Source organism: Budorcas taxicolor, chromosome 5 (assembly GCF_023091745.1).
Source record: "Budorcas taxicolor isolate Tak-1 chromosome 5, Takin1.1, whole genome shotgun sequence".
Lineage (NCBI taxonomy): Eukaryota > Metazoa > Chordata > Mammalia > Artiodactyla > Bovidae > Budorcas > Budorcas taxicolor.
Window position 1 is genome coordinate 110894383 of NC_068914.1, and position 12710 is coordinate 110907092.

The 12710-nt window shown below is 42.3% G+C and overlaps 1 protein-coding gene across 1 annotated transcript in view; it reads right to left on the bottom strand.

Moving 5' to 3' along the window:
- Positions 1 to 1592: 1592 nt before the first annotated feature.
- The window catches only part of C5H12orf42 (chromosome 5 C12orf42 homolog), a 111794-nt gene continuing 100676 nt past the window's right edge, over positions 1593 to 12710 (bottom strand). Inside the window, 2 exon segments of the mRNA XM_052640593.1 lie at positions 1593 to 1897; positions 9274 to 9414. Coding sequence (XP_052496553.1) covers positions 1593 to 1897; positions 9274 to 9414 — 446 coding nt within the window.

Sequence of the window (12710 nt, forward strand, 5' to 3'; positions counted from 1 at the left end):
AAAATAAAAGCAAGCTGTGACCCAAAACCTTAGCAACATTGATTTTATACTATAGGACCTTGTTCTAGTCCTCAGTAAGACTCCAATGCAAATACGCATATTATTTATTTCTTAAAATTGATTCATACTCAATTACAATTGTTCAAATCAACATGATTTTCAGAAAAAATGACAGTAAGAAAGATTTAACTATGCTTACCTTGGGGCATTTTTGTCTAAGTTCTAGTGCCTCTCAGAAAGACCTGAACACCCGTACCCCATAACTATGACAGTCAAAATTGCAAATGTTCTTTACCATCACTATCTAAACTATGGTCATAGTTAGGACAGCTAAACTCCCAACCATATGCATCCAAAAATGAGGTAAATTAAGACAGCTCATTACATTTCCTCCAAGGAAGAATGGGTTTCTGGAGGTATTTATGAAGGACTACTCTCTTTAGCTTTGATCCTCTTTTTTTTTTTAAAGAAGCCCTTACTTTGACCTCTACTGGTTTACATGGATTCTAGTATATTTAGAATAGAGTTTTGAGTCATGTTATCTCAAATGCATTCCACAGGATACTAGTGTCCAAGGTATTTATAGGCATTATATTTAAAAAAAATATACACCACATCAGAGTTCCCTGATCACAAAAATGTAGACATACTACATATAGTATATATACGGTAGTATATATGCTTTATATATATTTTATATATATTGAACTGAAGGGGAAAATGCAGTAGGATTTTACAGCCTCCATGTATCAAATTCTATAAATCCAAGTTTGTGGAAAAACTGCAAGAAACTTGCAATTCAAACTGCGTGAATGTCGTGGTAATATTGATTTGTGTTTCACTCTGTGAAAAAAACAGTACATTAAAAAGAGAAAAAACTAAACTCATAAAATCATTTGCTAAATTAGTTTCTGCATTGCCTCACAGTGAAAAGCTGCTAAGTTTAACTGACCTTAAACCAAAATCGAAAACACTGCCTAAAACCACAAGTTGATATAAATGTTCCCTAAGTGTCTCTTCTGCATTAACCTTAGTTCCATGTGTTTCAGGGGCCTCCAAAGAGGTTCTAGCTTCAGGTTTCTGACATAAAAACCTTAATATAGCCTGAAGAATTCCCCTAGGCACATGGAGAGTAATCAAATTTCATGTTAACTATTAAATTACAGACATTCAATTATGTTTTCCAAACCTCTGTTTAGAGATTCAAAAGGCCCTTAGAAAACATCCTTAAACTGAAGCCCAAGTTGGCAAGTGAAACCGTTTACCTGCGAGAGCAGAACAAAGTGGGGTCGGGCCCATCCCTGGGCACATGGTGAAGTGGCACGCGATGTACCCCATCCCCATTGTGAGGTGCAAATTCTTTGCGACACAGGGAGACACCGCAGAACAAAAATACTATTAGAAATGCTTCAAAAGGAACATTTTTTGGCTGCGATAGAGACTTTTGACATTATTTATTAGGTTCAGAACGGCCTCTGTGAAGCCTGACAATGGTTCTGTGGAAACCAGTACATCTGAGGCCCTTTCTGTTGTTCTGGGCAGGCATTGATTTGAAGATAGGCAGCACTCACCGAACAATTCCCTCGCAGCGGTCAGTGTAAGTGAGCATTCACCCCCGGCCTAGGAGGGGCCTGTGAACAAACCGTATGGAAACGCGGGGGTGGGCGGGAGTGGGGAGAGGAGCAAACCTTGATTAACCTCTTGGAGAGGAGACGAGTAGGAGTACTGGCAAATCCAGGAAGGGGAGCTCCTGCCAGACTACTGTGGAGGGAGGCGTCTGCCCCGGGCCCATTTTCCTCGGGGGAATGAGGATGCTTGGGGAGCATCTTTGGTGCCATGGCAACTGTGCCTATTCGGACTGGATTTCCGGGCGCGCCTGGGAGCCGGCTTTGGGAATCTAGGCTTGCGGGTCGGTGCACCTACTGGGGCTGCAGTCTTCTCCACCAGCTCCAGTTCTGAGGAACTCCAATAGACTCTGGGCGATGCAAAGCGGGTCTGGCTTCTCCGGAAGAGACCAATGGCAATGTAAGGCTTCAGAATAAGACCTGGAAGGCAAGAAAGAGCCAAGGTGGTGCTCAAGTGTGAGGAATTTACACCGACCGACCGTCCACCCCCGCTAAAACTTAAAAAAAAAAAAGAAAACTCTCCTGATAACCGGATGTTTCAGAAATCCACGACGTTTGTATCAAGCTGAGAGAAAAAATTTTAAATCCCCTGACATTATGCTCGTGTGCTTCCCATGTTTCTTTAAGAAAATAAAGTGCTATCTATTCCTTTCCTGGAGAAGGCAGGACTCCAGTACTCCTGCCTGGAAAATTCCATGGACAGAGGAGCCTGGTAGGCTGCAGTCCATGGGGTCGCTGAGGGTCGGACACGACTGAGCGACTTCACTTTGACTTTTCACTTTCATGCATTGGAGAAGGAAATGGCAACCCACTCCAGTGTTCTTGCCTGGAGAATCCCAGGGACGGGGGAGCCTGGTGGGCTGCCGTCTCTGGGGTCACACAGAGTCGGACATGACTGAAGCGACTTAGCAGCAGCATTCCTTTCCTATTGTTTGAAAGAACCTCCTCCTCCCAAAACAATTTTTACAGAATCCTCCTAAAACTTTTAATGTCAAGGAAAACAATTCAAAACTTCTAAAGAGAGGGAAGAATGAGTGACTAAAAAAAAGCCTCATATTTGAAATTTGGGGAAAGGTTTTGAATAGAAATTATTCTGGAGTTAGAGATCATGGAAAAACAAACAATTTTACAGCCATTTAGACTATGACTGACAATTTAAAATCCAAGAGGCAATCATTCCATGGGTTTTATTAGAAATGTCAAACCATATGAAAATTAAAACTGTGTTTTAATCTGATGTTGGCTCTACACAATAAATACATATACACTAATAATAGATTTGATTTTTTCTTTATTTAGACAATATATATCATATGCATTTGTATGTAGACATATATATATATATCAAATCTTAATATATGTCATACATATAAAATCATTTTCAGGGGACTTTCCTGGCAGTACAGTTGTTAAGATTCCCCATTTCAACTGCAGGGGGCACAGGTTCAATCCCTGGTCGGGGAATTAACATCCCATGTAACAAGGGCAAAAAAATCATTTTTATGTAAGAAATCCTGTCCATTGACCTTTGCAAATTAAAATCTAATTCTTCAGTAGTGTATTAAGATAACTTACATGCTTTAAATTGCTTTTTATGAGCTTTTAAAGGACTTTGAATAGCATGCAGATGGCTCAATTATTTGGAACAACCCAAGATATCACCAGATGGCCAACACCGAAATCAGACTGATTATAGTCTTTGCAGCCAAAGATGGAGAAGCTCTATACAGTCAGCAAAAACAAGACCGGAGGCTGACAGTGGCTCAGATCATGAACTCCTTATTGCCAAATTCAGACTTAAATTGAAGAAAGTGGGGGAAACCACTAGACCATTCAGGTATGACCTAAATCAAATCCCTTATGATTATACAGTGGAAGTGAGAAATAGATTTAAGGGACTAGATCTGATAGACACTGCCTGATAAACTATGGACAAATGTTCATGACATTGTACAGGAGACAGGGATCAAGACCATCCCCAAGAAAAAGAAATGCACAAAGGCAAAATAGCTATCTGAAGAGGCCTTACAATTAGCTGTGAAAAGAAGAGAAGTGAAAAGCAAAGGAGAAAAAGAAAGATATAAGCATCTGAATGCAGAGTTCCAAAGAATAGCAATGAGAGATAAGAAAGCCTTCCTCAGCAATCAATGCAAAGAAATAGAGGAAAACAATGGAATGGCAAAGACTAGAGAGCTCTTCAAGAAAATTAGAGATACCAAGGGGACATTTCATGCAAAGATAGGCTCAATAAAGGACAGAAATGATATGGACCTAACAGAAGCAGAAAATATTAAGAAGAGGTAGCAAGAATACACAGAAGAACTGTATAAAAAAAATCTTCATGACCCAGATAACCACAATGGTGTGATCATTCATCTAGAGCCAGACATCCTGGAATGTGAAGTCAAGTGGGCCTTAGGAAGAATCACTGCGAGCAAAGCCAGTGGAGGTGATGGAATTCCAGTGGAACTATTTCAAATCTAAAAGATGATGCTGTGAAAGTGCTGCACTCAATATGGAAAACTGGAAAATTTGGAAAACTCAGCAGTGGCCACAGGACTGGAAAAGGTCAGTTTTCATTCCAATCCCCAAAAAAGACAATGCCAAAGAATGCTCAAACTACTGCACAATTGTACTCATCTCACATGCTAGTAAAGTAATGCTCAAAATTCTCTAAGCCAGGCTTCAGCAATATGTGAACTGTGAACTTCCAGATGTTCAAGCTGGTTTTAGAAAAGGCAGAGGAACTAAAGATCAAATTGCCAACATCTGCTGGATCATCAGAAAAGCAAGAGAGTTCCAGAAAGCATCTATTTCTGCTTTATTGACTATGCCAAAGCCTTTGACTGTGTGGATCACAATCAACTGTGGAAAATTCTGAAAGAGATGAGAATACCAGACCACCTGACCTGCCTCTTGAGAAACCTATATGCAGGTCAGGAAGCAACAGTTAGAACTGGACATGGAACAACAGGACATGGTTCCAAATAGGAAAAGGAGTACGTCAAGGCTGTATATTGTCACTCTGCTTATTTAACTTATATGCAGAGTACATCATGAGAAATGCTGGGCTGGAAGAAGCACAGCTGGAGTCAAGACTGCTGGGAGAAATATCAATAACCTCAGATATGCAGATGACACCACCCTTATGGCAGAAAGTGAAGAAGAACTAAAGAGCCTCTTAATGAAAGTGAAAGAGGAGAGTGAGAGAGTTGGCTTAAAGCTCAACATTCAGAAAACGAAGATCATGGCATCTGGTCCCATCACTTCATGGCAAATAGATGGGGAAACAGTGGAAACAGTGTCAGACTTTATTTTGGGGGGCTCCAAAATCACTGAAAATGGTGATTGCAGCCATGAAATTAAAAGACGTTTACTCCTTGGAAGGAAACTTATGACCAACCTAGACAGCATATTAAAAAGCAGAGACATTACTTTGTCAACAAAAGCCCATCTAGTCAAGACTATGGTTTTTCCAATAGTTATGCATGGATGTGAGTGCTGAACTATAAAGCAAGCTGAGTGTTGAAGAATTGATGCTTTTAAACTGTGGTGTTGGAGAAGACTTGAGAGTCCCTTGGACTGCAAGGAGATCCAACCAATTCATCCTGAAGGAGATCAGTCTTGAGTGTTCATTGGAGGGACTGATGTTGAAGCTGAAACTCCAATACTCTGGCCATCTGATGGGAAGAGCTGATTTACTGGAAAAGACCCTGATGCTGGGAAAGTTTGAGGGCAGAAGGAGAAGGGGATGACAGAGGAGGAGATGGTAGAATGGCATCACCGACTCAATGGACATGAGTTTTGGTGAACTTTGGGAGTTGGTGATGGACAGGGAGGCCTGGTGTGCTGCAGTTCATGGGGTCACAAAGAGTCGGACTCGACTGAATGATTGAACTGAATTGAACTGAAAAGCATCACTGGCAAATTCAAAAAATATGCAGACTTCAAATGCATATTGCATTCCCAACAGTGGGTGTTGAACTGTGTGCATATGTGCTCAGTCACTTTAGTCATGTCCAACTCTCTGCGACCCCATGGGCTGTAGCCCAACAAGCTCCTCTGTCCATGGGATTCTCCAGACAAGAATACCTGAGTGAGTTGCCATTTACTTCTCCGGGGGATCTTACCTACCCAGGGATCAAACCCAAGTCTTCTGCATTGGCACTCAGATTCTTTACCACTGAGCCACCTGTGAAGCCTTTGCATTTCTTCAAACTAAGCAAGTATCTAAGGGAAGAACATAATAAAATGTAAACCATCTAGTATATAGTAAGTGCACAATTGTTGCTGTTGTCGTTCAGTTGCTAAGTTGTGTCCAACTCTTTGGACCCCATGAACTGTAACATGCCAGGCTCCTCTGTCCTCCACTCTCTCCCAGAGTTTGATCATATTCATGTCCATTGAGTTGGTGATGTTATCTAACCATCCTATCCTCTGCTGTCCCCTTCTTCTCCTGCCCTCAAGCTTTCCCAGCATCAGGGTCTTTTCCCATGAGTCGGTTCTTTGCATCAGGTGGCCAAAGTATTGGAGCTTCAGCTTTAACATCAATCCTTCCAATGAATATTCAGGGTTGATTTCCTTTAGGATTGACTGGTTTGATCTCCTTGCAGTCCAAAGCACTCCAAAGAATCACATTTCGAAAGCATCAGTTCTTCAGCGCTCAACTTCTTTGTGGTGCTCAGTACCCAAGTGCTATTAGTGTCATGTTTAGAATCTTAAAATAAGAGTGCTCTGACATGGAGTCAGAATGGAGGCTTGAATCCTGGCTCCTCCCTCCGTAAAGTAACAGAATCTCTATAAGCCTCTAGTTCCTCATCTAAGCCATGGGGAGATAATAGTTCTTTTCTCAGAAGGTACCCATATGGGCCATAATTGCAGATGCATATTCAGATTTTATTATATTGCCTTATACATAAGGCTCAAAGTGTATTAACTAGCCAGCATCCTCAACATCCCATCATCAAGCCCATCCTCCCTGAAAAGAAGAATCTCTGACTCAACATCTTTGGTGGAAGTCTCCCAGCACCAACCTTACAATTTACAGCCCAGGAAGGACATTATCCTCTAGTTCGAAGAAGGCTCTCAAAATCTCTTTCTTCTATTGGTCAATTCCAACAAACTGTACAAATATTTGCATCAAAATTAACCCATGCTGCTGCTGCTGCTAAGTCACTTCAGTTGTGTCCGACTCTGTGCGACCCCATAGATGGCAGCCCACCAGGCTTCCCCGTCCCTGGGCTTCTCCAGGCAAGAACACTGGAGTGGGTTGCCATTTCCTTCTCCAAATCAACCCATAAAGTTACCTAAAAAACAGTATGGCCGTCATCAAACAAAAAATCTACAGACAATAAATGCTAGAGAGAGTGTGGAGAAAAGGGAACACTCTTGCACTGTTGGAGGAAAGATAAATTGATATTTAGCCATTATGGAGCATAGTATGAAAGCTTCTCAAAAAAAAACTAGATATAGAACTACCATACGACCCAAGAGTCCCACTCCTGGGCATATACCCTGAGAAAACCATGATTCAAAATGATTCATTGCAGCACTATTTGCAATATCCAGGACATGGAAGCAATATAAATGTCCGTCGATGGATGAATGGATATAGATGGGGAGCATGCATACAATGGAATATTACTCAACCATAAAAAGGAATGAAACTGGGCCATTTGTAGAGATGTAGATTGACCTAGAGTCTGTCATACAGCGTGAAGTAAGTCAGAAAGAGAAAACCACATGCCTAACGTTAGTGCATAAATGTGGAATCTACAAAAACTGTATGGATGAACCTGTTTGCAGGGCAGGAATAGAGATACAGATGTAAAGAACAAACTTGTGACACAGTCGGGGGAGAGCAGGGTGGGATGAATCAAGAGATTAGGACTGACATATATACACTACCGTGTGTAGAACAGATAGCTAGCGGGAACCTGCTGCATAACAGTGAGCTCAGCTTGGTGCCCTGTGATGACCTAGAGGGATGCGATGCTGGGGAAGCCCAAGAGGGAGGGGATATGTGTATATATATAGCTGATTCACTTTGTTGTAGAGCAGAAACTAGCACACTATAAAACCATTAAGGAGCTACATAAAATGAGACTAATCCTTATTCTACATGACACTTTTTAGAATATTTGGAGGTACACGTTGTTTCCTTACATTTCCTCTCCTGCAGTCAGAACACCACCACTCTCCTCACAACCACCATTTAGTCAGCCCTGCTGTGTTCAGGGGATTGTATATCAACAACATCTCATCAAGGCAGTGATTGTCAGTTTACAGAAAATACCAGGCTCAAAGAACATTTATGGGACTTGATAATGGCTAAAGAACTGAAACTGGAGACAGCAGAAATTTGAGGTCAAGTCTTTCTGGTTCTGAACTCAGGTTTCCATGATTTCAAAGCTTATTCTTTCTGGTCCATCTACATTCATCCTATTATGCAGTTTTATAGTTAATTTTTATATACATTAACTTGTGCTATGAATTTACACCTTCCTTATCTGTGTGTACGTGCATGCTAAGTCACTTCAGTCATGTCTGACTTTTTGTGACCCCATGGACTGTAGCCCGCCAGGCTCCTCTGTCCATGGGATTCTCCAGGCAAGAATACTGGAGTGGGTTGCCATGACCTCCTCCAGGGGATCTTCCCAAACCAGGGATCAAACCTGCATCTCTTATGACTCCTGCATTGGCAAGCAGATTCTTTATCACTAGTACCACCTCCTTATCTGTAAACTGGGGATAATAACATTAACTGCCCAAGAGAGTTATATGAGGATTTCATAAAATAATGTGAAATGCTCAGCACAGTATCTGGCATTTGGTGAGAGGCTAGGTTGCTGATGATGACAATTGCCCTCATCACCATTATCAGGTACAATAACTGAATCATCAAACATGTGTCATTAGCTCACACCTGTTCTCTCCTCCAATATAATATGTGGCAACAAGTGGATTTCCATGAAAACTTGGCAACTACAGTTTTTATAGAATGTTTTAGAACAGTATGTCGGAGAAGGCAATGGCACCCCACTTCAGTACTCTTGCCTGGAAAATCCCATGGACGGAGGAGCCTGGTAGGCTGCAGTCCATGGGATCGCTAAGAGTCGGACACGACTGAGCGACTTCACTTTCACTTTTCACTTTCATGCATTGGAGAAGGAAATGGCAACCCACTCCAGTGTTCTTGCCTGGAGAATCCCAGGGATGGGGGAGCCTGGTGTGCTGCCGTCTATGGGGTGGCACAGAGTCGGACACAACTGAAGCGACTTAGCAGCAGCAGCAGCAGAACAGTATCTGCCCTTGAGTCAAATAATTTTGCTTGTTTCTATCGAAGTTAAAAGCAAAATATGGCCAAATGAAAAGAGGTAAAAAACAGAAAGCACAAACTGATACTCAACCGATGGGACAGAATGTCCCTTGGAACTGCAAGAGGGCAGGTTCTGAAGTCTCATTGGCCCCTGGATGTGTGTCCCTATGGCCTCTAGGTGCATCGGATTTACTAAGTGGGCCTGAACACACGTTTTTGTCATTGACTGTTCTAGAAATAAACTACCCCAGGTCCGTTTGGGTGTGCCTCTGGCTCCCATGTTCACATTTTGCCCGACAGTGAAGATGAGTGGGGTCTCTTCCCACTCACTGGGTGGTGTTGGGGAGGGACTCACTTCTCCATGGCTTTCTTCTTTGCAAGAAGCTGTACTGGAGGCCCAGGGGGTGCTGTACTGGTGAGTGTAGCGCTGTCTTCTCTATGCCATTGGAGACTGAGTCCTTTCTCTAAATACTATAAAAGGTAAACTATTTTGAAGGAATACACTTCGATAGCACCTACTAAATTAATGGCAGGAAGGGTGAAATCAAGTCATGGATGGATTTTGTTTGTTTCATGTTTCTCTCCTGAGCAAACAAAATGACAAAGAAGCCGAGGATCCAGGTGCCCAAGCAAGAGAAGAAGAGGAGAGAAAACACGTGGACTGGAAGAAAAGACATGGACCGTGCTTTCACTGAGGTCAAGCTATGCTGCAGGTGCTGAATGAGAGCCTGGGCGCGCTGGTCATTTAGCCTCATCAGAACATCATCTAACAAACAGAATTATTGGCTCTATTTTTTTCAGGTCAGAAAAGCTAGTTTGAAGCTTATGGGTTTAGTTGAGTCCCCCAAGAAGATATGTTGAGGTTTTAACCTTCTATATCAGTGAACATACATTATTTGTTAATAGGGTCTTGTAGATGCAGTCAAATCAGGATGAGATTGCTGTGTTTTGTGCTAAGTCTCTTCCATCGTGTCTTACTCGTTGCGAATCTATGGACTGTAGCCTGCCAGGCTCTTCTGTCCATGGAATTCTCCAGGCAAGAATACTGGAGTGGGTTGCCATACTCCCCTCCAGGGGTCTTCCCAACTACCCAATGATTAAACCAGCATCTCCTGTGTCTGCACTGCAGACGGATTACCTGCTAAAGCATCAGGGAAATCCTGAGGTTGTTAGTGTTAAGGCCTTAGTCCAATGTGACTTGTGTCCTTATAAGAAGAGAAAACAGACACACAGGAAGAATGCCATGTGATGGCAGAGGCAGAGAGTGGAGTGGCGTAGCCGCAAGCCAAGGTAACCGAGGACTGCAGCATCGTCCAGAAGCTAAGAGGAAGACATGAAATGGATTCTCCCCTGGAACCTCCAGAGGGGTCAAGCCTGATGACGCCTGAATTTCCAACTTCTGCCTCCAGAACTGTGAGATAATAATTCTGTTTTAAGTCATCCAGTTTGGGGTTTTTGTTATGACAGTCCTAGGAAGCTAATATACCCACAAAGAGTCCAACTCACACGTGTTATCTAAGAATAATTATTAACAGCAGCCCTTTTCACTGAAAAAAAAAAATTGTTTAGATTTGGGGAATAGGAAAGAATAAAACCTAAGAGGTAAGGAAGTGTGGAGTGGAGACAGGAATGAAGTGGATTTCTTCGGTTCTACTGTGTGGCAGAAACTGTGCCAGGATACAACTCCCTTTTGGGGAAAAAAAAATTTTTTTTTTTTTAGATTTTATAATGTGGACCATTTTTAGTCTTTATTGAATCTGTTACAGTATTGATTCTGCTTTATATTTTACTTTTTTGGGGGGGGTGGGGGGGCTTGAGACATGTGAGATCTTATTTCTGTGACCAGGGATCAAATCTGTGCCCCCTGCATTGGAAGGCGGGGTCTTAACCACTGGACCACCAGAGAATTCTCCCAGGGTGTACCAACTGTTAAAAAGACTTGCATTCCCTGTGCTCAGTGTTCAGTCAAGTGGCAAAGACGCTCACCATGTTAGGTACCAGGACACACCATTCCTAAACCACAGCTTTGTCTTCAGTAGGGAATCAAAAGAAATGCCTCCAGAGGCCCCACATATAATATTAGAAATGAGAGAAGAGGTCAAGTGGGAGCACCCTGGGAGTATATTCCATCAGAAGGGGCAGTCACTTCTCAGACCTTCTTTTATTGTCCTGAGGGAATGTGGGCCCAGTGAAGACAGATTTTTCTGGATTTCAGGAGAAGCAGACATATGGTTTTTATATATGTAAAAGCTTCTGATTTTTAAATATTGGTGACTCAATTTGGAAAAATATATGGTTTGGATTCCACATAACACCTGCTCTTTGAATCATCACGGGCCACCAGTGTGCATCTTTGAGCTGCAGCCAGCCCTATAAAAGTCACACCATCATTCACCTCCTCTCATACCATCTTCATCTTAGAACATGATTTGTTAAATACTTGGCTTGGAGCCATGGGGATTTGTTTGCAAGCTCTGTGCCTAAGCAGACTATAGAGTTCTAGAAGTCTCAACTTCCTCCAACGCTTTAGGGAGACCTAGCTTTTCATTTTAATCTTAACTGTCTCGTCCTTTTCATCATAAAGCCCAGAATTTGAAATGGTAAACAAATCTGAGTCTTTCCCAAATGCAGAGAAACTTCTAGAATCTTTGAAAAGAGTAGCTGTGGAACTCTTGATCCCAAAGGAAAATCTACAGCCTTGGAACCCACAGCATTTGATCTGCCCTCTCTTTTGTTCAAATATCAAGAACAGATTGGAAGGCCTGAAAGCACTTTAAGTAGCCTCACACTCCAGAAGTTATGGGTTGAAAGAGAACTTAAAGGCCATCTGAGGCTGACCTTCACCATCGATCATCACCCACTTCTGTTTATATACCACCAGGGCCCTCAGTCTCACTACCTCTGCATCAGAGATTTCACTGCTTATCATAAAAGCAAGTAAGTAACTTTGTATTTGCTACATAAAAAGGCACATTTAGATAGATAGATAGAAAGGAAAATAGGCAAGTTTTATATAGGGAAAAATTATCAAAGTCAACTTATATGATGTTGAGACAGCTGGTGACTATGTTTGTTTAGTTATTCAACCAATATTCCTTGAACTCCTATGATATACTAAGGTACCACAACAAAGGCAAAATGTTACCCACATCAACAGAGTCCATCATTTTGAGGTTAAATTGATCAGCTGATTTTTTGCAAAATGGACTTCAGCACAGGAACTCAGACCCTCCCAGTTTCACCTGCGTGAATTTCAGGTTTCCTCTATGATACAACTGCCAGGTTGCCTGAATTGAATAGAAACACCAGTAGTCTGGGCTTCCCTTGTGGCTCAGCTGGTAAAGAATCTGTCCACAGTTCAGGAGACCTGGGTTCAATCCCTGGGTTGGGAAAATCCTCTGGAGAAGGGAAAGGCTACCCACACCAGTGTTCTGGCCTGAAGAATTCCATGGACAGAGATCACAAAGAGTAAGACACGACTGAACCGCTTTCACTTTCACCAGTTCAGTTCTGTTCAGTCACACAGTCATGTCTGACTCTTTGTGACCCCATGAACTGCAGCACGCTAGGTTTCCCTGTCCTTCACCAACCCCCAGAGCTTGCTCAAACACATGTCCATTGAGTCGGTGATGCCATCCAGCCATCTCATCCTCTGTCGTCCCCTTCTCCTCCCGCCTTCAATCTTTCCCAGCACCAGGGTCTTTTCCAATGAGTCAGTTCTTCACATCAGGTGGCCAAAGTATTGGATCTTCAGCTTCAGCATTAGT